The 21,286-nt window shown below is 47.7% G+C and overlaps 1 protein-coding gene across 14 annotated transcripts in view; it reads left to right on the top strand.

Moving 5' to 3' along the window:
• LOC144372296 (mitoregulin-like) overlaps positions 1–20,481 on the top strand; it is an 89,380-nt gene extending 68,899 nt beyond the window's left edge. The window contains exons 5-13 of one of the 14 annotated variants that reach the window (XM_078035665.1): positions 3,084–3,189; positions 4,414–4,496; positions 6,586–6,744; positions 7,875–7,974; positions 8,278–13,043; positions 13,507–13,668; positions 16,449–16,669; positions 18,594–18,762; positions 19,407–20,481. In XM_078035665.1, coding sequence (XP_077891791.1) covers positions 3,084–3,189; positions 4,414–4,496; positions 6,586–6,744; positions 7,875–7,974; positions 8,278–8,382 — 553 coding nt within the window. In that variant the 3' untranslated portion in view covers positions 8,383–13,043; positions 13,507–13,668; positions 16,449–16,669; positions 18,594–18,762; positions 19,407–20,481. The other 13 variants (XM_078035653.1, XM_078035667.1, XM_078035663.1 and 10 more) reach the window with 13 other exon arrangements.
• The last annotated feature ends 805 nt before the right edge of the window (positions 20,482–21,286 follow it).

Genomic DNA, 21,286 nt, shown 5'->3' with positions numbered 1-21,286 from the left:
GTCGGGGGGAGCCTCAAGCCTCTGGGTCTGCTGCCTGCTTTTCTTTTTTGTTTTATTTTCTAGGGCTGGGAGGGAGCCCGGCTTTGTTCTCTCTCCCTGTTGTCCTCTGTTCTCTTTCCTCCTTCTTGTGTGTGGCTTATTCGTTTCTTAGAACTCCATTCTGAATTATCCGTGGTGTTGAGTGGTCTCCCTGGGTGGCTTCCTGGGTGCTTGCTGTAGGTGTCATTTTATACACCCAGCTAATCACAGTGACCACAGGCAGCGTTCTGGTTGGAGAGAGGCAGAGACTGTCCCTCTCTCTAATTCTCTTTGTCCTCATTCACTCACAACTGACTTGCACATTTCCTCTACATACACTGAAACCACATCATCCAGTCTTACAATTTTTGCTTTAACCATCAACTGAGAAATTAGTAGTATTTCATCAGATCTTTACTGTTCCCATTGATCTCCTTCCTGATGTTCCAAGATTCCTTCTTTAGCTTGTCTTTTCTGTACAGAGAGTGTCCTTTAACCATCCCTTCAGGGTGACAGATTCTCTTAAACTAGCTTTATCTGAGTATCTGTCTCCCTTCCTTCCTAAAGGACCTTTCCACTAGATGTGGGACTCTGGATTGACAGTTCTTTTCGTCTACCACTTAAACACCGTGGTGCCACCTCTTCCTGGCCTCTGGTTTCTGCCGAGACACCCACTGCCATCTGAGTCATTCCCCTGGCTTAACCTGGCTGTTTTTCTCTCTTGCTACCTTCAGTGTATTTTTTTTTTCCTGTTTACTTTAGAAGTGTGGTGTACCTGGCACAAATCCTTTTGGATTTCCCCTGTTTGGAATTTGCTCAGCTTCTTAAATCTGTCGGTTTCTGTCTTTGGCTGAAATTGGGGATTTTTCAGCCATTATTTCCTACAGTACCTTTTAAACTCCTCTCCTCTGGGACTCTGATGACACAAGTGTTAGATCTTCTGTTTTAGTCCTCTAGGCTTCTGAGGTTTCTACCTAAAGTGTCACTTCCTCTTCTAGTAAGCATATCTCAGATATTGAGTATTCACTTGATGTGGTTTATTACTGTCACAAGGGCACAAATGTGAATCTATTTTATCAGCTCCTTCATTGTTTTATTAATAAGTATTGGGACCATTGTTTTCACTGTTTGAAAAGTTAGATGCATACTATATTGGATGAAGAAAGAAACCCAGATCTTACAGAACTGCATGAAATAAAAAATGGAAGCCCCTCCTCTCCCTCTGCCCTGACCAATATAGCCACTGGTAATTATCTGAGACTAAGAGGGTGATGTTTCAAAGAACTTCCTACAGCCTGATCTGAAATCGGAAAATCTTTCAGGTCCTGAGCAACATTCACACTGTGAGGGCCACGTGGCAACCCAAAAAGCCCAAAACCTGGACCTTTTCTCCCCAGGTAAGAAATGTGCTGAGTAGCAGAACAGGAAACACCCTGCTTTCCTCCTAGGCGACCAGCAGTTAAGACCTAAGACGAGGCTGTGGAAGCATCACATTCAGCACAGAGCACATGGAGCCACATGTGAACCCTTAGATTCTTTACTGTTCTAGGAGGACTTTGATTAAAGTTATTTGTGTTTCTGACTCACCAAGGTTATAATTCCAATGAATCATCCTATTCATTGGATTTCAATTTTAGGAAATGCCCATTTGATGAAAAATGCAGACAAGAAGATAAAATTTAGGAAGTGAAGTGTTTTTCAGAAATGGAGTCTTACAACTGCACTAATGACAGTTGTGTTTTCCTCTGATGAAATGAAAGGTGCCGCCTAGGGAACCAGTACACTCCGGACTGTCAGAACTGGGATGAGGTTAAGGTTTCTACCACTGAGTCAGTCTCGCAGGGATGGATGCTAGTGAATCCAAGATGTCTCTCTGTTCTTTTAATAATACAAATTGTCTGTAGTTCACCTACTTCCACCCCCAGGTTTCATTACTTGAGTGTTTACTTCTCTCCCTCAACTAACTCCCTTTGTTACTGCACCCTAATTACCCTTCTCCTAATAAAGATCTTAACACAAATGGGGGTTCCTTGAGAGGGCACTGGCTGTGAGTGAGGCCCACAGCTTGCTGGGTGCCACAGGCATCCTTGCTTGACTACAGCACAATGCCTGAAAGTGAGCGTGGCCTCCTGACCTCCTGACCTCCCTGCCTCCAGGGAGACACACCACATATCTTTGGGTCTGTCATTTCACAGTTCTGTGATGCACAGCTGTGTGTCATGCTTTCTCAGGATATAAAGGTGAGCTTTGGGAGGAATAACAAAGTGCTTGTCACCTTCCTGAATGAACTGAGGTATCCTTTACGTGCCCACATTCTTCCTAGTGCATGAGGGTTTACTTGTATGTCAGTGGGGAAGAAACACAGCTGCAAATAATAAGAATGCTCTCTACTTAGGATGCTCTAGCCACGTACAGGCCCTTGGGTCCCTGGTTTATTCAATCCTTAGAGTGGCCCTGTGGGGCGGGCGCTATGGATTACTCTGATCAGGCAGGCTGTGAGGATATGGGTCTCCAAGCGCTTTGGGAAACACAGAGGAGAGGGAAGTTAATTCTAGCCCTTGAGCCTCAGGAGGTTTTGTAAAAGAAAACTAGACCTCAAAGACGGGGTAGGGTTTTATAGGCAAGAAGGGGGGGATGGATGCTGTGTAGGGAGAGGGGTGGGAGGAGCCCAAGGGGAGGGGGCCTGTTCCAGGCAGGCATCAGGAAAGCCCAGCAGACATGTGTGCCCAGCCACTCAATTCTGTTTAAAATGAACAGCGATTGGCATAAAAACCTTACAGCATATGCCAAGTGGGCCTTGAGCACCTTGGGGTGGTTTGCTGCACAGGTTGTATGTTAGCCCTGCTCGGAGAAAAGTAAGTGAAGAGAAAGGTGTTTCCCTCAACAAGGGAGATGAGTGTGTTTACCAAGTCAGTGGTGTGGATGGGTCAGTCCGTCTGCTCTTAACTTTCCTTAAGAGACCTTTGTGGTAATGCAGAGGCACAAGCCTTGTGCCTTGGACGGGGCAGAACGCCCCTTCCCACTGTGCACTGTGGTCAGTAACCCATGTTTCTTTATCGTTCCAGGTCACTGGCTTCTTGCCATGCTTGCTCCATGGCGACTGTTTTATCAGGTCCAATTCTTCATCTCCAGACCTGGGAATATTATTTGAACTTGGAATTTCTTCGCAATGTATGTCAGACGCAAGATAAATGTCACTTTATAATATACCAGTTAAAAGGGAATTGGCAGGCTGGGTGCCATGGTTCAGGCCTGTGATTTCAGCGACTCAGGAGGCTGAGCAGGAAGATGGCAAGTTCAAAGCCAGCCTCAGCAACTTTGAGAGGACCTAAGCAACTTAGTGAGACCTTGTCTCTAAATAAAAAATTCAAAGGGATGGGGATGTGGCTCAGTGGTGAAGCACCCCTGGGATCAGTTCCCCCCCCCAAAAAAAAAAGGAGTGCTGGAGTGTGTGTGTCTGTGAGTGAAGTCCTGGAGGGTTTCCCTAGGTGGGATTTTCATCTCTGGTGGAGCGAGCTGGCAGTGCTCATGATTCTTATGCAGTGCTGCTTTCTCAGTGGCATTTAAGATGAACAGGACCTGCTTACATGTGTAGCACCAGTGAACGCCAGAGCTCCTAAAGAATGGAAATTCAGAACAGAAGGGGTTTTCAGAAAGTGATCAGAAGCACCGTGGCACTTCAACCCCAGGACCCAGTGCACCTGGCCCTGCAGTCAGCAATTCTTATTGAGAGACCTGGCCAAGTGGCGGTTCTGTGCAGGGAACACCAGAAGCATGGTGTCATGTGAACTGCTGGAGCCGAGGCGTGGCCATGCTAGCAGCCCTCCATCTCCCACCCCCTAGCAGCATCTGAATGCAGTATAGGAACCCGGCCCCTCGTAGCCCAGAGCCACCACAGGTACCCTGTGTACTGCATCATCCCGTGTTTCTTTAGGACAAGTAAACCCAGGGGAGTCGCAGATGAGTCAGAGCGAGGAGAGGAGCAGCCCGGAGCCAGGCCCAGTGGCCTCTGGCAGTGGACAGTGGGGCAGACTTCCAGGTGTCAAGGCCTTTGCATGCTGAATCCCCACAGTCCACTGCAGGGAGACAGAGCTTGCTGATTCAGGAGCACCCATGTGCCTCTGGGTGATGCCACAGGAAGTGCTCGGCTCCTGAGGCACCTGTTGGCACATCAACAGTTTCAGGGATTTTCAAGGGAAATTTTGACAAAAGGTGAGCATCACTTAAAGTGCCACCTCTGCTGTACCGTGGGACCCACCACGTTTCATTTGATTTTCTGGGGCAGAACTGCTTAGCCCTAAGCGGGGATACTGGCCTTGTTCCTTTCAGGGGCTTGCATGTGCTTATAATTTGACTCGTTCAGATGTTGTTTCTCAGACTTGTTTTATTTCCTAGTCAACGGGTGAGAGAGGAGAGTTGAGTTGCGGCTGGGTGTTTCTCAGGCTCTTCGATGCCAGTGGCGTTCCAATACCAGCAAAGTAAGTGCTCTGCGAATTCCTAGCAGTTGTGTGATTTTGTAGAAGTTCTTTTTTTAGGATCAAGGAACTCAGGTTTGTTCTGTTGGCATGTCAACAGCTTTTGGGGCGAGGGCTTTTAATGTTGATTTTAGTGTTGTATAAAGTAGTGTATGAAAGCAACACACACACCCTCACCCAGAGAGGGAGAAGGACACATAGGACATGTTCTAGAATATGCTTGAACTGTCTGCCTGCTGGGACTGTTCCCTGAAGTACTGGCACATTCCACCATGCTGAAAACAGTGCAGAAGCTAAGTCCAGGGTCCCCAGGTCCTCTGTGAATCTGTGTAGGACATTGAAATTATAGCAGTTTTTTTAATATTTATTTTTTAGTTGTAGTTGGACACAATACCTTTATTTATTTATTTTTATGTGGTACTGAGGACTGAACCCAGGGCCCCGCACTTGCTAGGCAAGTGCTCTACCTCAGCCCCAGCCCTCCTGTAAGCAAATTTAAACTTTAAAGCACAGTGCAAGCTAGAAGCAAATATCCTCATGCATACCACAAAGTTGGAATGTTGTTAGCCCTAACGTAAAAAGAGCCCTTGAAAACTAATAAGTAAAAGATCATCTGAATTTGTATTTATTTATTTATTGGTTCCAGTGATTGAACCCAGGGGTGCTTAACCACTGAGCCACATCTCCAGTCCTTTTTATTTTTTATTTTGAGACAGAGTCTCGCTGAGTTAGTTAGGACCTTACTAAGTTACTGAGGCTGTCTTTGACTTGTGATCCATCTGCCTCAGCCTCCCAAGTCACTGGGATCATAGGCATGTGCCTCCTCACCCAGCTCATCTGAATTTTTAAATGGGGAAAATAAAGATCTAAGTCTAGGATATAAACAGGACATTCACAGAGGGCTACAGATGGACAAGCAGTAGGGAGGATGGTGATCAAGATTCTAAATTTGTCATTACGGAAACTCAGGGTGCTGGGTCCCACACTGCCTGTATAACAGGAGGTATGCACCATAGTGTCCAAATTCCCCCCACCTTTAATCTGGGGAAATAATTCCTACCCCACAAGCTCCTGGTGAGGATTAACTTGGATAACATGCCCTGCACAGCCTCCTTACCACTGAACCCTAGTTTCTAATTTCATCCTAGCCGGAGCAGGAGGGGCGCCCCATTATCAGGAGTGAATACAGAAACTCAAGTTTCTTATGATTCTTTAAAAAATATGTTCAGGGTTTTCACTTATACTTAGAAGAAAAAAATAAGGAAACATCCAAAATTCCACCTTGGCAAAGTGAGGTCCCAGTTATTTCCTAGAAGGTGGAGCTCGGTCGATAGGGAAGCATTCTGATGTGTATTGTGAGGCACAGGGAGTCACAGGGTGGGTGACAGTCAGGACAGGAGACTTACTGAAGTAGGGGGAAGGACAGAGGAATTTTTCACTTTTTACGTGTCCTGTCTATGCCATTCCAACATTTTTCTTAAATATTTATTTTCTAGTTATCGGTAGACACAATATTTTTATTTTTTATTTTATGTGGTGCTGAGGATCGAACCCAGTGCCTCACGCATGCTACGCAAAGTGTTCTACCTCCAAGCCACAACCCCAGCCCCCATTCCAACATTTTACAACAATCTATGTTACTGTTTTATTTTAAAAATCATATAAATTCATAATGGGTTAATTTTAAATATTGATTCAACACATTTAAAAACAGTAATTACTTGCTATTAACAAGTCATTCAAGTCAAAACATCTTTATTTTTATTTGTTTATTTTTATGTGCTGCTGAGGACCGAACCCAGTGCCTCATGTGTGCAAGGCAGGTGCTCTACCACTGAGCTACAGCCTCAGGCCCATCTTAATAACAGAAATCTTTCTCATTTTCATATAAGTACATTTCCTGTGTTGATGCTTGGGACAGAGTCTGTTTGCTGAGATGACACCCCATGGAAGGGTCAACACTGTCATTCTCATCCATCAATGAGACATAATTAGAATGAATACATTTGTGCTAAAAATGTTTCACTTCTGGTTCAGGTGTCTACGGAATGCCTGCCATGCGCAGCCATCATAGTATGTTATTCTTTCACAGAACTTACGAGCTCTTCTTGAATGGTGGCACTCCTTATGAAAAAGGTGTTGAAGTGGACCCTTCAGTGTCCAGAAGAGGTACTGCAGTGGTGCGCTGCCTTCTGTCAGCTTTCCGTCACTGTGACAACGTACCTGAGATAATCAACTTCAGAAGAAAGAGGTTTATTTTGCTTCACGGGTTTCCGTCCATGATTGCTTGGCCGTTTCTTTGAGCCTGTGACATCATGGTGGAAGCACATGGCAGAGGAGGCCTGTTCATCTCATGGTTGCCAGGACTCAGAGGAAGGGTTGGGGTCCAGTATCTTCAACTGACCAGTGTCCTAGCCTCCTCCCATAAGGCCCCATCTCTTAAAGGTCCCACACCTTCTCCCTCAGTGCCACAGGCTGGTGACCAGGCCTTTAATTTGTGGGCCTTTGGGGAACACCTCAGATCCAAACCGTGGCACCTCCTTTTCCTTAAAGATGAAACAAATGGCAGAGGCTTCAGAGAAGGCAGCCATATTCCAGTAAGCATGACAGTTTCTACTTGGATTCCCATGTTTTAAGATGTGCCATTTGGTGATGTGATCTTAGTCATTTTTATCTCAGTGATTGTTATTTTGGTAGCACATGTAAGACTATAATGTTGAAAATCGTGAGAAATGGGGCCCTGCGTTAGTTCTGTCGCTGAACGCTGAGCTGATGCTGTGGCAGGTACAGAGTGAGTGAAGCCGGCTTCCTCAGAGATGGCCCATTTCAGGGTCAGGGCGTGTAGGCATTGAAATCGTGACATGCATGCCACCTCACCCTCCAGCCACCCTCCAGGAAGATGGAGCACCCGTCAGTATGTCTGTTGGCCAGGCGACACCAGGGAAGGGAGTGGAGGGCACACAGATGGGCCCTCCCTCGGGGAGCTGTGGGCTGACGGCTGGAGTCCCCTCGCACGCCTAAGCCCTCCCGTCCTTGTGTGGTCCAGGACACCAACCCTGGCTGCTGCCCCAGTGCCAGGCTCTCTCCTCCTTGGAACAGGAAGGAGTTGGGGTTTGGGGTGTAGGTGCTTCTTTCTGGGGCCGCATATGCCCTTCCCCCTTTCTCTGTGTGCTGCTGCGGCCATCTGCCCTAGTGGCCAGGGGTGCTGTAGGGAGGCCGCAGGTGTCTGTCACCGCCAGGTCTCTTCTGACAGCCGGAGGGATGTGGGCGCCTCCTGCCTGCTATAACCACCAGTTGTGCTGACCTGTCACTTAATAGTCTTAACAAATAGTCTTACCCGTTCCGAGCGCTGACAGCTATGGGTCTGTTTCTGTTTGACAGCGCAAGGCAGTGTTTTCCAGCAGATGATGACCATGCGGAGGCAGCCTCAACTCCTGGTGAAACTGAGGTCTCTCACCCAAAGGTCATGGAGCATGCTCAGGTGCGTCCCGCTTCCCGGGCAGTGACCGCGGGGCACTCGGCCCCAGGTCGCATCTGCCTTGGGTCCCCCTTGCTTGGCTGTCTCTTGTCAGTTACTTTTTCCCCCATTAATTATTTTTGCCAAAGAGCAGAAGAGAAATAGAAAAATAATAAAGCTTAGCATCATTTACTCTTCTTTAACACTAAGCTCAAGTGACAGACTTGGTAATAAATCTTTCAGCTACTTTTGAACAAATGAGACTTACCAATGCCTGGGCCTATCTTCAGGGAAATCTTTTTTTACTTGTTCTTTTTGGTTTTATAGGACAGGAGAATGTATTTTGACATATCCTACATACATGGTGTGGGACTTCCCATTCTTGTGGTTGTACATAATGTGGAGTTCCACTGGTCGTGGGTTCATATATGAACACAGGAAAGTGACGTCCCACTCATTCTGCTGTCTTTCCTATTTCCAGCCCCTCTCCCTCCCCCTCACACTCTTTGTCTAATCCAATGAACTTTTCTTCTTCTCTCCCCTCCTCTTCCCTTATTGTGCGTTAGCATCTGCATATCAGAGAGAACATTTGGCCTTTGGTTTTTGGGGACTGACTAGCATATTTTACTTAGCATGATAATCTCCAGTTTCATCCATTTATTGGCAAATGCTAGTTTTCTTCTTCTTTAGGCTAAGTAATGCTCTCTTGTGTGTATAGATACCACATTTTCTTCATCCATTCATCTGTTGAAGGGCACCTAGGTTGGTTCCGTAGCTTGGCTACTGTGAATTGAGCTGCTATAAACACTGATGTGGCCAAGTTACTACAGTATGAACTTTTTTTTTTTTTTATGTTAGGTTTATTTAGGTTTGACTTGCATGCAGTAAAATTTATGATTTGGGGGTTGCAGTTTCTGGAGTTTTGACAAATGTACCGATCACGTGACAATCACCACAATCCAAAGAATATTCCCTTTGCTCTCAAAGGTTCTTTTGTGTCCCTCTGTTGTCAGCTCCCAGCTCTGGACTTGGGGAAGCACTCCTCAGTTTTTTTCCCCAGCACTTTGGCCTTTCCCAGATGCCGTAGGTGGATTCATGCGGCCTGCGGCCTGCAGCCTCTGAGTCTGGCGTCTTGGACCATCATACATCCGAGGCTCGTCCGCGCTGTTGCCTTTGTTAGTGATTTGTTCCTGTTCATTCTAAATGGTTACTGCTGCATTTGATGGACATGCCACCATGTGTTTATCATCCTCTAGTTGGTGGTCATTTGGGTTTTTCTAGGTTTGGGTAACTATAAATAAACCTGCTCTAAATATTTGCATACACGTTTCTGCGTGTGTGGATGTGAGGCTACCTACATCTCAAGTAGGACTGCCTAGCAGAGGGTTTGCTGTTACATCTGTTGTTGGTCTGGCTGCTTCCCTGAACGCCTGTGCCATTGACCCTCTCACCCTCACTGTGCACAGGTTTCATTTCGTGTTCTTGGCACCATATGATATGATTTTTTGTTTAGACCAGTTTAAAAAGGGAACAGCAGTTTCTCACCATGGTTTCATTTGCCTTTTCCTGGGGAGATCCCAGAGCTTCCAGTTCTCACTGGATCCCCTGTAGTCATGTAACCTTCTCTCGGGGTTTCAGTGGCTGCCTCTTTAAAATGGGGATAATAGCAATGTCAATTCCCTCCAGCTGTAATGAGGTTTAATTGAAAGCAAGTATATAAAACACTTAGTCCATATTTATAGTCCCTGGCTATAGGGAAACACAATGTTGTTGGCTATAATTGTCTATATCATAATTATTTTATATCCAAATAAATGTCAGTGCACACCAGGTAGATACATGCTGCCATTTCCTGAAATTTGTTCAAATGAAGAGGATTGAGGAATTTAAAACAGATGTTAACTGATTGGAGGGATGAGAGGGCCTTCCTCCAGGTCACACAGGGGACAGGAGACGGTGAGCCTGATGCAGGTTGGGGAGCAGCAGGGGAAGCTGACTGAGTGGTGGCTTCCGCCCCTGGGTCAGGGCCTTGCTTTAAATATCCCCTGTTCCTTCTCCAGAGCTGACAGGTGCTTGTCATCACACACGGGTGTTGAGTCTTTCAGTAACTGTTAATAACGTGCTCCTGGGGATTAATCTCTCTTTACCTGCCCCGCCTCTTTTTTCTTTCCTGGATGTTCGTGGCCCTTTTTTGGCAAATCTTTTCTCAGAAAATTGTGGGTTTTTTTCCCAGTGTGAGGAGAAGCAGCACAGTAGCGGTCTTTGTCAGGGCCAGCCGGATCCCATGGGGCCTAGTTCTCCCTCTTGCTGCTGCTGCCAGCCGCTCCTCCGGGAGCCCAGGGCACCCCCGCAGCCCTGTCAGCACAGCGCTTCTGGCAGTTTCTGTGGCTCCGGATAATAGCTTTTAAGTCCCTTCACCATCTCAAGGTCAGGTTTGACTGTGGTGCAGGGGGTGGATGAAACTAGGAGCACTCTTCTGTGTGTTGAGTTACTAAGAAGGGCCCTGGGTCCTTGTCCCCAACCTCAGGGACTGAGGCTCTCGCTTGAGTGTAGTGCACACGGGCACCCAGACCTTTGGTATCAGAGCATGCCTCTCAGGCGCCCTGCTGCTGCCGCCCCTGCCCCTTACCCAGACTTGGGCTGTCCTGGCATTGCCTCTGCACATGGCGGGATCCTGCCGTGTGCGTCCCTGGTGATGCTAAGGGTGGGTTTGGGCACCCTGCTGTTGTGACCCAGGGACAGGCTGGCTCACCGACAGCAGGCCATGGCAGTGAAACCAGAGGCCCTAGGCCTTTCCAAAGCCGTGGACCATGGGCTGCGGTGTACATAGGTCAAGGTCAGGGGCCAGATGTGAACTTTAGGATGTTGCTGCCCTGCCTGAGCACCTGGAGGGGCAAAGGCAGGACTGACCCAACTGGGCATCCTCGCCACCCATCCTGCTACCTAAAGAGAGAAGGGAGCGAGTGTGGCACCTGCAGCCCTCTCCTCTCTTTCCAAGGAGCATCCACCTCCAGCCCCACCTGCCCTGCCTACCAGCTCCACCTTGGCTCAGCCATGTCTCTGCTCCCAGGAGACACGAGGGATCTTTCCAGGACGCCAGCGAGCACAGAACAGTGGAGCAGCAGCACCAAGAGCAGGAAGCCCAGTATTTGTCTCAGAGCCCTTTGTCCCCTAGGGCCCTAGCTGCCCCAGCCCACAGCCTTACATGAGTGTAGCCTGTGGGTGTCAAGAGACCTTGAAAATGCGGATGAAGCTGGGCAGACCCCTGCTCCCTGGAGAGAGCTCCAGGGTCCTGCACAGGGGCCCAGCAGACTGTTCAGCGAGCTGGCTGGGCTGGGACAGGCTAGGGGGCACTGTCATCGTGGCAGGGAGTACACAGGTGTCTCAGGCTCCCCAAGGCTTGGCTTTCTGACTCTGGAGCTCTTTCAGATCTAACTTAGTGCTCTATATTGTTTAGCCTTCTCTCAGGGTTAAATAGGAATTACCTCTCTCGTTCTGGAGCTCTTGTACAAAGGATTCAATTTGCAGTGATCAGGTTCTCAGCCCCTTAGGGGAGGGGAAGCTCCGAATTTTAACTCTGAGTTCTGAGCACCAAGAAGCGCTGGCCTGTAGAAGGAAGCTACGTGCACGTGTGTGTGGCGGTGCTAGAAATGGACTTCCCTTTGCCTTTTTGATGCATTCTTTTTTCTTTTTTTTTATTTTTATTGTTGGTTGTTCAAAACACTACATAGTTCTTAATATATCATATTTCACACTTTGATTCAAGTGGGTTATGAACTCCCATTTTTACCCCGTATACAGATTGCAGAATCACATCAGTTACACTTCCATTGATTTACATATTGCCATACTCGTGTCTGTTGTATTCTGCTGCCTTTCCTATCCTCTACTATCCCCCCTCCCCTCCCCTCCCCTCCCCTCTTCTCTCTCTACCCCCTCTACTGTAATTCATTTCTCCCCCTTGTATTATTTTTTCCTTTCCCCTCACTTCCTCTTGTATGTAATTTTGTATAACCCTGAGGGTCTCCTTCCATTTCCATGCAATTTCCCTTCTCTCTCCCTTTCCCTCCCACCTCTCATCCCTGTTTAATGTTAATCTTCTTCTCATGCTCTTTGTCCCTACTCTGTTCTTAGTTACTCTCCTTGATGCATTTTTTCCTCTCTTTTAATGCTGTTATATTATTGCTAAAAATAAATAGGATATGGCCTACCTGAGGCCCATTCACCCCAATCACAGCACCTCTGCCACCAGAGACTGCTGGTCCCCGTGTTAGGTCAAGAGGATATGTTCTTACTTCTTCAACTCAGGTAACCTTTGGTGACACAGAACTTTCTGGCCATCTTAGGTTTGGAAAAATCAGGAGGTTTCTCTAAAGGAATTAAAAAAAAAAAAAAAAACAGGTAAGCAGCATTGCCTCATGGAGTGGGAAGGTGCCAGAAGGAAAGGCGTGCCCGCTGTGGGAGTGCCCAGCCTGCCAGACAGATGAACAGGGAGGTGGGCAGCAAACAGCAAAGGAGGGGGTGAGAAGGAAGGAAGGAAGGAGGGCTCAGCCTTCCCCTGCGCAGCACAGCGACCACTGTTACTCAGCAGCAGCTGGAACACAGGCCATGGGGGCCTGGGGCAGAACAGCCTCTGGAGTCGCAGCATGACTGCTGGGTGCACATGGGGCACTGAGGCTGCCAGTCTTCGGCTCCTAGGTCAGGAGTAGACATGGGAACCTGAGTGGCTTCAAAGAGGGCTGAGGCTGCTCCCGCCTGGAGGTGGGGGAAACTGGCCTGCACCATGACTTGATGCTTCTGGACAGTGGGCAAGGTGCTGCTCCAGTTCCCAGGAAGCTCAGGAACGGGGATCCCCTCGCTCAGGCCAGCCCAGGGTCAGGATCACCGTTTCCTTCCAGCCAGCTGGAAGCCTGAATGTGGCCCCTAGGATAATTGTTCTAAAACTCTGGAGTTAATTAAGATAGAGGATTAATTTATAAAATTAAGATTTCTTTTATAACTTCTGAGTGTAAAAGTGAGTCTCTTATAGGAAAGCATATAGTTGGATCTCGTTTTTGCAGCCACAGGCCTCACTCCTAGGAAGCTGGGGACAGGTGAGGACTCTAGTTAGTTGCTGTCCCGCCTTAGCTCACCAGCTGAGGTGACAGCTCCTCTGGCAGGGCTCCAAGGGCCCCACCTTCCCCAGGGAGACGGGGGCGGGGCCTATGCCAGGGCGGGAACTTGGAGCCTGGTCCCCCACAGCTCGGTGTGGGAGGAGCCCGGAAGTAGTGCCCTGGAGGCGGGGCTGCAGCTCCGGGTGTGGTGGGTCCAGCTCCTGGGATCCAGGAGCGGAGAAGGTGAGCTGGCCCAGAGCGGCCCAGGTCTAGAAGCCCACAGGAGGTTGGGACCCCAGGAGGACTCTGACGCCGCTCTGGAACCTCGGCCCCGGGTTGCCTGTCCCCTGGAGCCCAGGGCGGTCCCCACAGCGCCCACCGCCCGACCTCGCTGTCCTGGTTCTCACCTAAGGGCTTTCCTCAGCAGAGCTGCTGGTCACAGCTGGTGGGTTTTGATTTGCAGGGTCCTGTTCAGGATGCGGTGGCCTCAGCAGTGTGGCCTGCGCCTTGGACCTCAGAGGAGAAGAGGTGGCCTGATCCGCAGGCCCCCTGGAGAGGGGAGGGCCATGGAGGAGCCCAGTGTGACCTGGGGGCAGGAGGCGGGTTAAAAGACCGACCCGCCCAGGTATTTCAGGTCTCACTGACTCTGTGTCCTTTTGTTTTCCTGTCGCACCTGTGGATTTTGTTTTAAGTCCTCGCTTTAAAAACCCTCTCCTGTTCCTTCTGTGTACCTGACCCATCATTTTAAACCATGTTCCAAGGTCACTTTTTGGTGTATGTGTGGTTCTGGGGATTGAACCCAGGTCCTTGAGCCTGTTAGGCAAGTGACCTACCTGAGCTACACCCTCAGAGACCCCTGTAAACTTTTTCCCCTCTGCCACGGGGTCAAGTTGCCAAGGCTGACCTCGAAGGTTCCTCTTCCTCAGCCTCCCTGGTGGCTGGCATGACAGGCGTGCACCTGGGACTGTCACTCTAGCCTGTGATGGGAACTCATGTGCATCTGTCCAGGGCTAGGCATGGTTCTGCAGAGCTGTGCTCCAGGCTCCCTGCAGGGCTGTGGAGGCTTCTGCTGCCCAGCAGCCCTGGTGCCATGGCCAGGGCTCCTCCCACCCTGGGGCAGGCAGCTGCCCATTGCTGTAGGCTGACCTTATTTTCTTATGGCACCCTTACATACCCTGGAGTATGTTGGATTCTTTGTCCATTACGAGTCTAACAGGTCCTCTAGAACCTTCAAATAATTAGTAAAATTCCTAAAGAGTAAGTGAGCATGCAGAGAAATTGGGCTAATGGGAAGAATGATGTTGGATGATATTTTCATGACTTGAATATATTATCCAACATGAAGTTACATTTTATTACTTACAAAATAATAAAATAATGAAGCAATACCATGGGCTGAGCCAAAATATATCCTCAGGATCTTAGGCATTCTGTAATAAATTTGCATCATTTGAAGTATAGAGTTGATCATCTCTGGGTAATGAAATGGAAGTAAAGGTATCAAAGCCAATGATCATCTGTTTCCAATTTTCTGTGATTTGCTTCAAGTGATAAAGTGGTGATATTTATTAATAATGGATCAAATAGGTTCATAATTGTTTTAGATAACAATTAGATGCCTTTACACTTTAGGCTATATGGGCACATTTGAGAACGGTTCCAGCCATTCTCTCATCCTTTGGGTCATTCCCCTCAGATGTCCTGTGAGAAATTTTCTATGTGAGGCTTTAAGAGGAAGAAGAGAATATTCTGTAAAGAAAGCCTTGTGATCTGTGCATTATAAAATTAAATGGGTTCATTCAGAAATCAGAATTTCTATTGAAAGCTATTTGCATGAGCCAAATAAAACCTATTTCTAGGCATCCTGGTGAAGACAAGGTTTTATCTTTATATGTCTCATTGTTTCTGCCTTGCGACCAGCTCGAGCTTCATGAAAGAAGGTTCAGTTCATAAGAAATTGCTAGTGAGTTTTAAATTAAAGACACAAGACTCTCATTACCTTTCACACAGCTCTGAGACGGCTTCTTCTAGCTCCCACTTCTAGCCACCTAATGTGGTGGCGAGGTTTACACAAGAGACTAGGGAGAGAGGGAGAGCATGCAGGGAGTAAGCTTTTATTGGGGAATAAAACATTCAAGGGAAAATCCCATCCAGTGAACGTTAAGGGGGGCAGCATCCCAAGGTCAAGGGCAACGATTGGGTCTTCAGGTCAGTGGCCAGGCACGCCTCTGCATGGACAAGCCCTCGGACCTGGGAAAGGGTGGGGAATGGCTCTGACACAACTATGTTTGAGCGTCTCTCACCCAGCCAGGGAAGTAAGTCAAATCACGTGCGAGAATGGCCTCCCACAATTGTCTGTTTTTTTTTTTCTTGTTGTTGTTAAAATGAAATTCATAAGTTGGCAGACCATTTTTTCAGATGTGTAACTAGATGCCATTTAAATTACCCACCTTTAAATGGTAGACATTTTGTACATGAACACTGCCTGTCTGCACCTTTTTTAACAACCAGTCTGGGCTCAGGAGCCCAAATACCATTGTTAGCTGGAACATGTTCTTCAATTTGGCCTACTTGCCAGTATCCCCTGAGGTCATCTGTTCAATGAGCTTCCTTACTCCTGCTCCCTCACTGGCTTTCATAGAAACCACATACTGTCTATGAATCAGGGACACCAATCCCACAACATTGTGTTCTTTGAGCATCCAAAGTCCCACTTTTCACTTTGCCATGCCTGACATAAGCAGTAATATTTATCAGCAAATGTGAGGTTTTCAAAGATCCAATTCTATGTGCTCCTTTCTCAAAGAGCATTAGGCAGGGCTATAGCATACATAAATATTAAGTAAAGGCCATAGTTTTAAAATGTCATCCATTGAATAGTTGACACATGTCTGAGATACTTTTTATTTTGGAGGAGGTATTTTTTAATAGGGAATTCCAACAGCTACGTAATAGTGAAATGAGAAATCTTGCATCCATTTTATTCTTTGTTTCTTATGATTTTTATCAGTAAGGATAAGATACTTTCTTGTTCCAATGCAGATGTTGCCCACTTCTGTAAATGGATGTGGGGTGTCACCTGCTACTTGCATGTCTGCATGTTGTGCTTGACACTAATATCGTACTTGGTAGGTGGCAGAAAGTCAATACTGAAGTTAAGGTCTTGTGTTGTAGCAGCAGAGCTGAAGATCCTTGGTGTGCCACCTTCTGCAACCCATGCTGCTCTGTTTGAGTCCTTTAATGACTTCCTGGTGATGAGCATCATGGTCTCCTGGTCTTTGAGAATGGCCAAGCATTGCTCTGTGAATGTGGAAGATGGGCGTGTGGAAGGCTCCAGGGAGGATGGATCATTGAACATGTACTCTAATCCATATGCCTCTTTAATGACCTGTTTTTCTTCTTCAGTTTTAAGGGAGACAGTGCCCTCAGACACTTCTGTGCAGCTGGGAATGCAGGCTTCTGCTTCACCATGAAGGAAGCATTAATGATTCATTTCCAGAAGACATCAGAAGAGAGAAGTGAGCCTCTGGTATCATGCAGGTTCCTTGCATTGCCCATGGGCTAGAAGGGAGAAGAGTTGCTTCATGAGATTTGATCCCCTTTTTCCTGAAGAGTTTCACACAGAGGTGAGTCCCCAGCATGTTTAGACACCATTTCAGACCCCTTTGTTGACGGAAATGAATCGCACCCCCTGATGATGTGGAAGAGCTAAAGATGTGTTTGCTATGAATTTTCTATTTTATTTCTCAGGGCCTGAGTCAAGCCAGCCATTGTGCTGTCAGTGCATGAACTGCTGGTCAAATGTGAGGAAGTGGTCTTGCTTTATGAAAATACCACCCTGATTCAGTGAGCCAGAGGCAGCCTGCAGTCCCTGTTTTCCTATAAAGGCAGATTGCTGTGGATGGCCTCTGGCCTCGTCATGCAGCCCTGCTCAGAGTAGGGGATTGAGGGTCCAGGCAGATCCCTAGTTCCTTTTGACCTTTATTGCCATTGGGCCACCCCAGGGTCCTTGGACTCTACCTGGTCTTCTGGCCTGGGTCAGGGTATGTGAGGTTTGGAATCCCCTTCTGTGGCAGGATCCCAGGTCCCCCAGCCACTTGAGGGCAGCACATCCTTCCCTAATTGTGTTAGAGGGGGAGGATTCTCCCACCCATCCTCATCCATGCTCATCCCACATTTTGTCGCTTGACACCTGAGGACCTTTATTCATTGACTTAGTGGTTAGTGATGATGGTTACTAAGACTAAATGACTCTTTCAAGTCACATCACGTGCATGGTAGGGCTAGAGCATGGATCTTCCCAATTGATTTCATGGGACTCTCTCATGGAAACTGTGACTGCTTCCTAAACACACACTCTACATTTGGAGTGTCAAAATTCTTGGCACTGCCTCCTTGGCAAGTGTATCTTCTCTTCTATGTGGGAATTTCACAAATATTTTCCTTTGTTTTGTGGAGGTCATGCAGAAGGGATTTCATTTGAAATAGCCCAAACAAGAAATACCAGTTGTCTTTTTCACACATGGATGTGTGTAGTGAACACCTCTCTCTGTGTGCTTGCATGCGTTGCTCCTTTGAATTTGTTGAAGAATGGTTGGCTGGGGAACAAGGTAACGAGAGATGGATATCAATGGTTGTCAAGTATTCTGAAGTGAAGAATGTATTGAGGATGTGAAGGCTTTTCTAGCCAGTTCCTATGGCTCAGTCAGGGATCAGTCAGAGGATTCTGTCTGGTAGACTCTTTGGAACAGATGTCAAAGTGGCCTGGTCTTACCCTGTCCAGGACTAAATGCTGAGCTTGAGTGGGAGCTTCTTGTCATTTCAAGCATTTCCATGAGTCTGTCCTCTGTTCTCTTGTATCCATGTGGTTTCTAAGAGGAAAGCGGAACAAAAATTGAAAGTATGGTGATTGATTATTTATACCAATGTTATTTCAATCAACTTTGTATAATACGAAATTAACTTTCTCCTAGTAAGATTTCATATGTGAGGAAATAATGAAAATATTGGGGTTAGGGGATGAGAATATGCAAATCAAACATTTTTGAGCACCAAGACCCGTTTTTTGTTTTTGTTTTTGTGTTTTTAACTTAAATAATAAAGTGCCAGAGGACCATACCTGCCATTCAGCCTCAACAACCTCCAGGTCCAGCTTCCAGGCAGCCCATTTCACCAGGGTGTGTGGGACCACACTGTCCTGGGATGAGAGAGCAGTACCCATGGATGTTGTCATCTCACAGAGTAGATATTGCCAGAGACAGTAGGGAGCTAGTGGCACATGAGGAAGGGAAGAGCTCTCAGGATGGGAAGAGGGGGCCGCTTCGAGACTCACTGGGTATGGCACGAGGCTGCTGGGTGTGGTGTTGGCCTGGGCCCACTGAGTGGGGCAGATCCATGGTCTGTGTCCCTGTACCCTCCTCTGTAGCCTGTGTTGGCAGCAGATCAGGGAATTGGGATCAGAAGTGCTCCCAGTAACACAGGCACCAGCCCCCAGAGTGTGTGCCTAGCCGTTTCCCCACCTGGCCTGACTTGGTGCTTGTCTTGCCTCAGGGCTGAGACCCTACAGTCTCTGATGAGGGTGTCTGTGGTCCAGATCCAACCTGCATGGCCAACAACTCAGACCTTCAGCTGGGTCCTAGGCTGCTGCAACCAAACTCTGTCAACTGGGTGGCCGACAACAGAGGATGTGTCTTCCGTTGAGCTCCAGAGGCTCATCACAGTAGGTGTTGGGCTGTCCCAGTTCCATAACCCCTCCCAAGTTTCAAGGGGACTGTCCCCCCAACTCTCCCAGCCCTTCCCACTCTCCTACTGCTGCCCACGATCTGTGGTTCCCATATGAGCATCCCCTCCTGACTCCATCCTCACTTAGGCTGTATCCCCAAGTCTCCCTGGTCTCTGGGTCCATACTCTCCTCTTCCTACAAGAATATCAGAAATTGGATTTGGTCCCAGTTGATGCCGTGTTCCATCATGTGAGCTCTTAGCTTCATCACTGTGCAAAGACTCTTTTTCCACACAAGTTCGCACGACTTTTGGCTGGCTAAGAATTTTCAGGGGACACTTTTCTAATGAGTACACTTTCCTTCCTTCAGATCTCCCCCCAGTGAGCATTCCTCGCACCCTTGTCCTAGTTCCTTTATGGCAGGTTCCCTCCTTATGGCTGAGAGGACCTAGTGACCCCTGGATTCACACATTCTCTTTAATCACCAACACACTGCAGAATTCTCCATGGGACTGCGGTGTTTTGCATTGGAACCCACCCCCTGACCTCTAAAAGTGGTCTAGACAATTGGGTTGGCTCCCTCCCTCCTGAACCTCTTTGATGTCCTTTAAAGTAAGTTATTCTTTTGTATTCCTTCCACAGTAGGCAAGTCCTTGGATCCCCTGCTAGAAAGTCTTCCAGCCTGAAGGTCAGATGTGTCCAGATGTTGAATTGAAGGATATCAGCTCCTAGAAGCCCTCATCCTGGCTGCAGTGTTTCCTCCCCTCAATGCAAAGCAAGAAAGTGCAGTTGGCCCTGCACCCATTCTTCTGCATCCATGATCCCCACCAGCTGGAAATCCAAACTATTAGGAAAGGAGTTGTGTCTCTCTGGACAGATACTTCTCTCCTCATTGTTTCCTGGATCTTACAGTGTTACAGAGAATCACACTGCCCTTTCATTGTATTAGGTGTCAGAAGTCATCTGGAGATAATGGAAGTGCTACAGGAAGAAGATATGCAGGGTTTAAATGCAAATACTCGGGCACTTTTGTAAGAGACTTGAGCCTATGTGGACTGGTGTTTTGGGCTGACTTTGGACAAATTTCCCTTGGATTTCTTGTAACATTTCTGGTTTCTGGGCTTGGGAGTGTTCAGGACTTGTGTGTGAGTCAGCCTCATGGGGATGTGATGGGGGGCAGTCGGAGCTGTTGTGCAGAACCTCAGTGATGGCTTGTAAGGCCACCTGCAACACTGCAAGCAGCAGACGAGAAGGGAGCCCGCTCCCCATGTGTTCAGCTTAACTCTTGTCTTATCCAAAATCATGACTTGTGAAATGTTGCAGAAATGGACTCATGCCAAAAGTTGGGATGTTCTGGGGAGCATGGGCTGTCATTCTATTCTGTCTCTGCATTATGAAGTGTTAGTGGGTGGGAACTTGAAGACGTGCTTAGGCCATGGATTCTCCTTCCCTGGGAAAGGGCTTCTCAAATCAGCCCTTGTCCCTCTTTCACCTGCTTCCCCAGGAGGACACAACAAGAACGTTCTTACAAGTTGGCCCCCGGTCTTGGTCTTCCAGCCTCCCAAGTTTGAGAAATAAAATCTGTGCTATGAATTACCCAGTGCCAATACAACACAAACTATGCTAAGATAAGTCAATCAGCAGTCTCCCAAGTGTTTACATTGTGGTAATTGACACCAAACATCCGTTTTGTAATTAAACCATTTTGGAGTACACAGTTGAGTGGCATTAAGCATGTTCATGTTGGTGTATAGGCGTCACCACCATGCATCTCCAGAACTCACGTGGACATACTCTTGCCATCAATGCTGAATTCTAGTGCCCTTGAGGCCTAGGAAAAGAACATGGTATTTACTTTTTATGAACCTGATAATTGAGAATCTGAGATAAGTGAAATCCTACAAAATTTGCCTTTCTCTGGACACGATCATTTTCAAGAAATGCAGATCACCCTCACTCGTGGGCATACCAGGTCCACTGCTAACTCTGCGGGTGTTTCAATTGCACTCTCAGTGACAGTGGTGACTGTGTGCACATGAGCTGTGTGTCCAGCTCAGATCTCAGGATCTAGAGTCTTTGGTTCCACGCAGCCTATAGGTTGCCTGCTCCTCCAGATCTCTGCAGGCCAGTGGCACGAAGGCCCTGGGCCTGGTGGTTTCTTTAGTGAGTGCAATACGTGTCCACAGTGTCGTGGGTCATGATGGACTATAAATAGAAGCAATGCCTGGATACTCCTGGAATCTCAGTAGGCTCAGCCTGTGTGCTGAGAATTGTTGTGACCTCCTAATTAATGGGCCCCCAGAATCCCAGAGAAAAGGGCAAATCCAGAGCCAGTTGAACTTCAGTGTCTCTGAGAGAACTTTTGGGGTGGGGGGCCTGGATACATTGATGTGATGACTCTGATGCAGAGTCACGTGCTTCGAATCCAGGTAGAGGTGCTCGGGAACAGCCTGGGCTGGCACGTGGGTTCCCCACCTCCACACCTGTGGAACATCTTGGGGCTCTGAGAAGCACAGCAGCCT

This window comes from Ictidomys tridecemlineatus (assembly GCF_052094955.1).
Source record: "Ictidomys tridecemlineatus isolate mIctTri1 chromosome 12 unlocalized genomic scaffold, mIctTri1.hap1 SUPER_12_unloc_2, whole genome shotgun sequence".
In the NCBI taxonomy this organism is placed as follows: domain Eukaryota; kingdom Metazoa; phylum Chordata; class Mammalia; order Rodentia; family Sciuridae; genus Ictidomys; species Ictidomys tridecemlineatus.
This window is presented reverse-complemented; position numbering and strand designations above follow the sequence as displayed.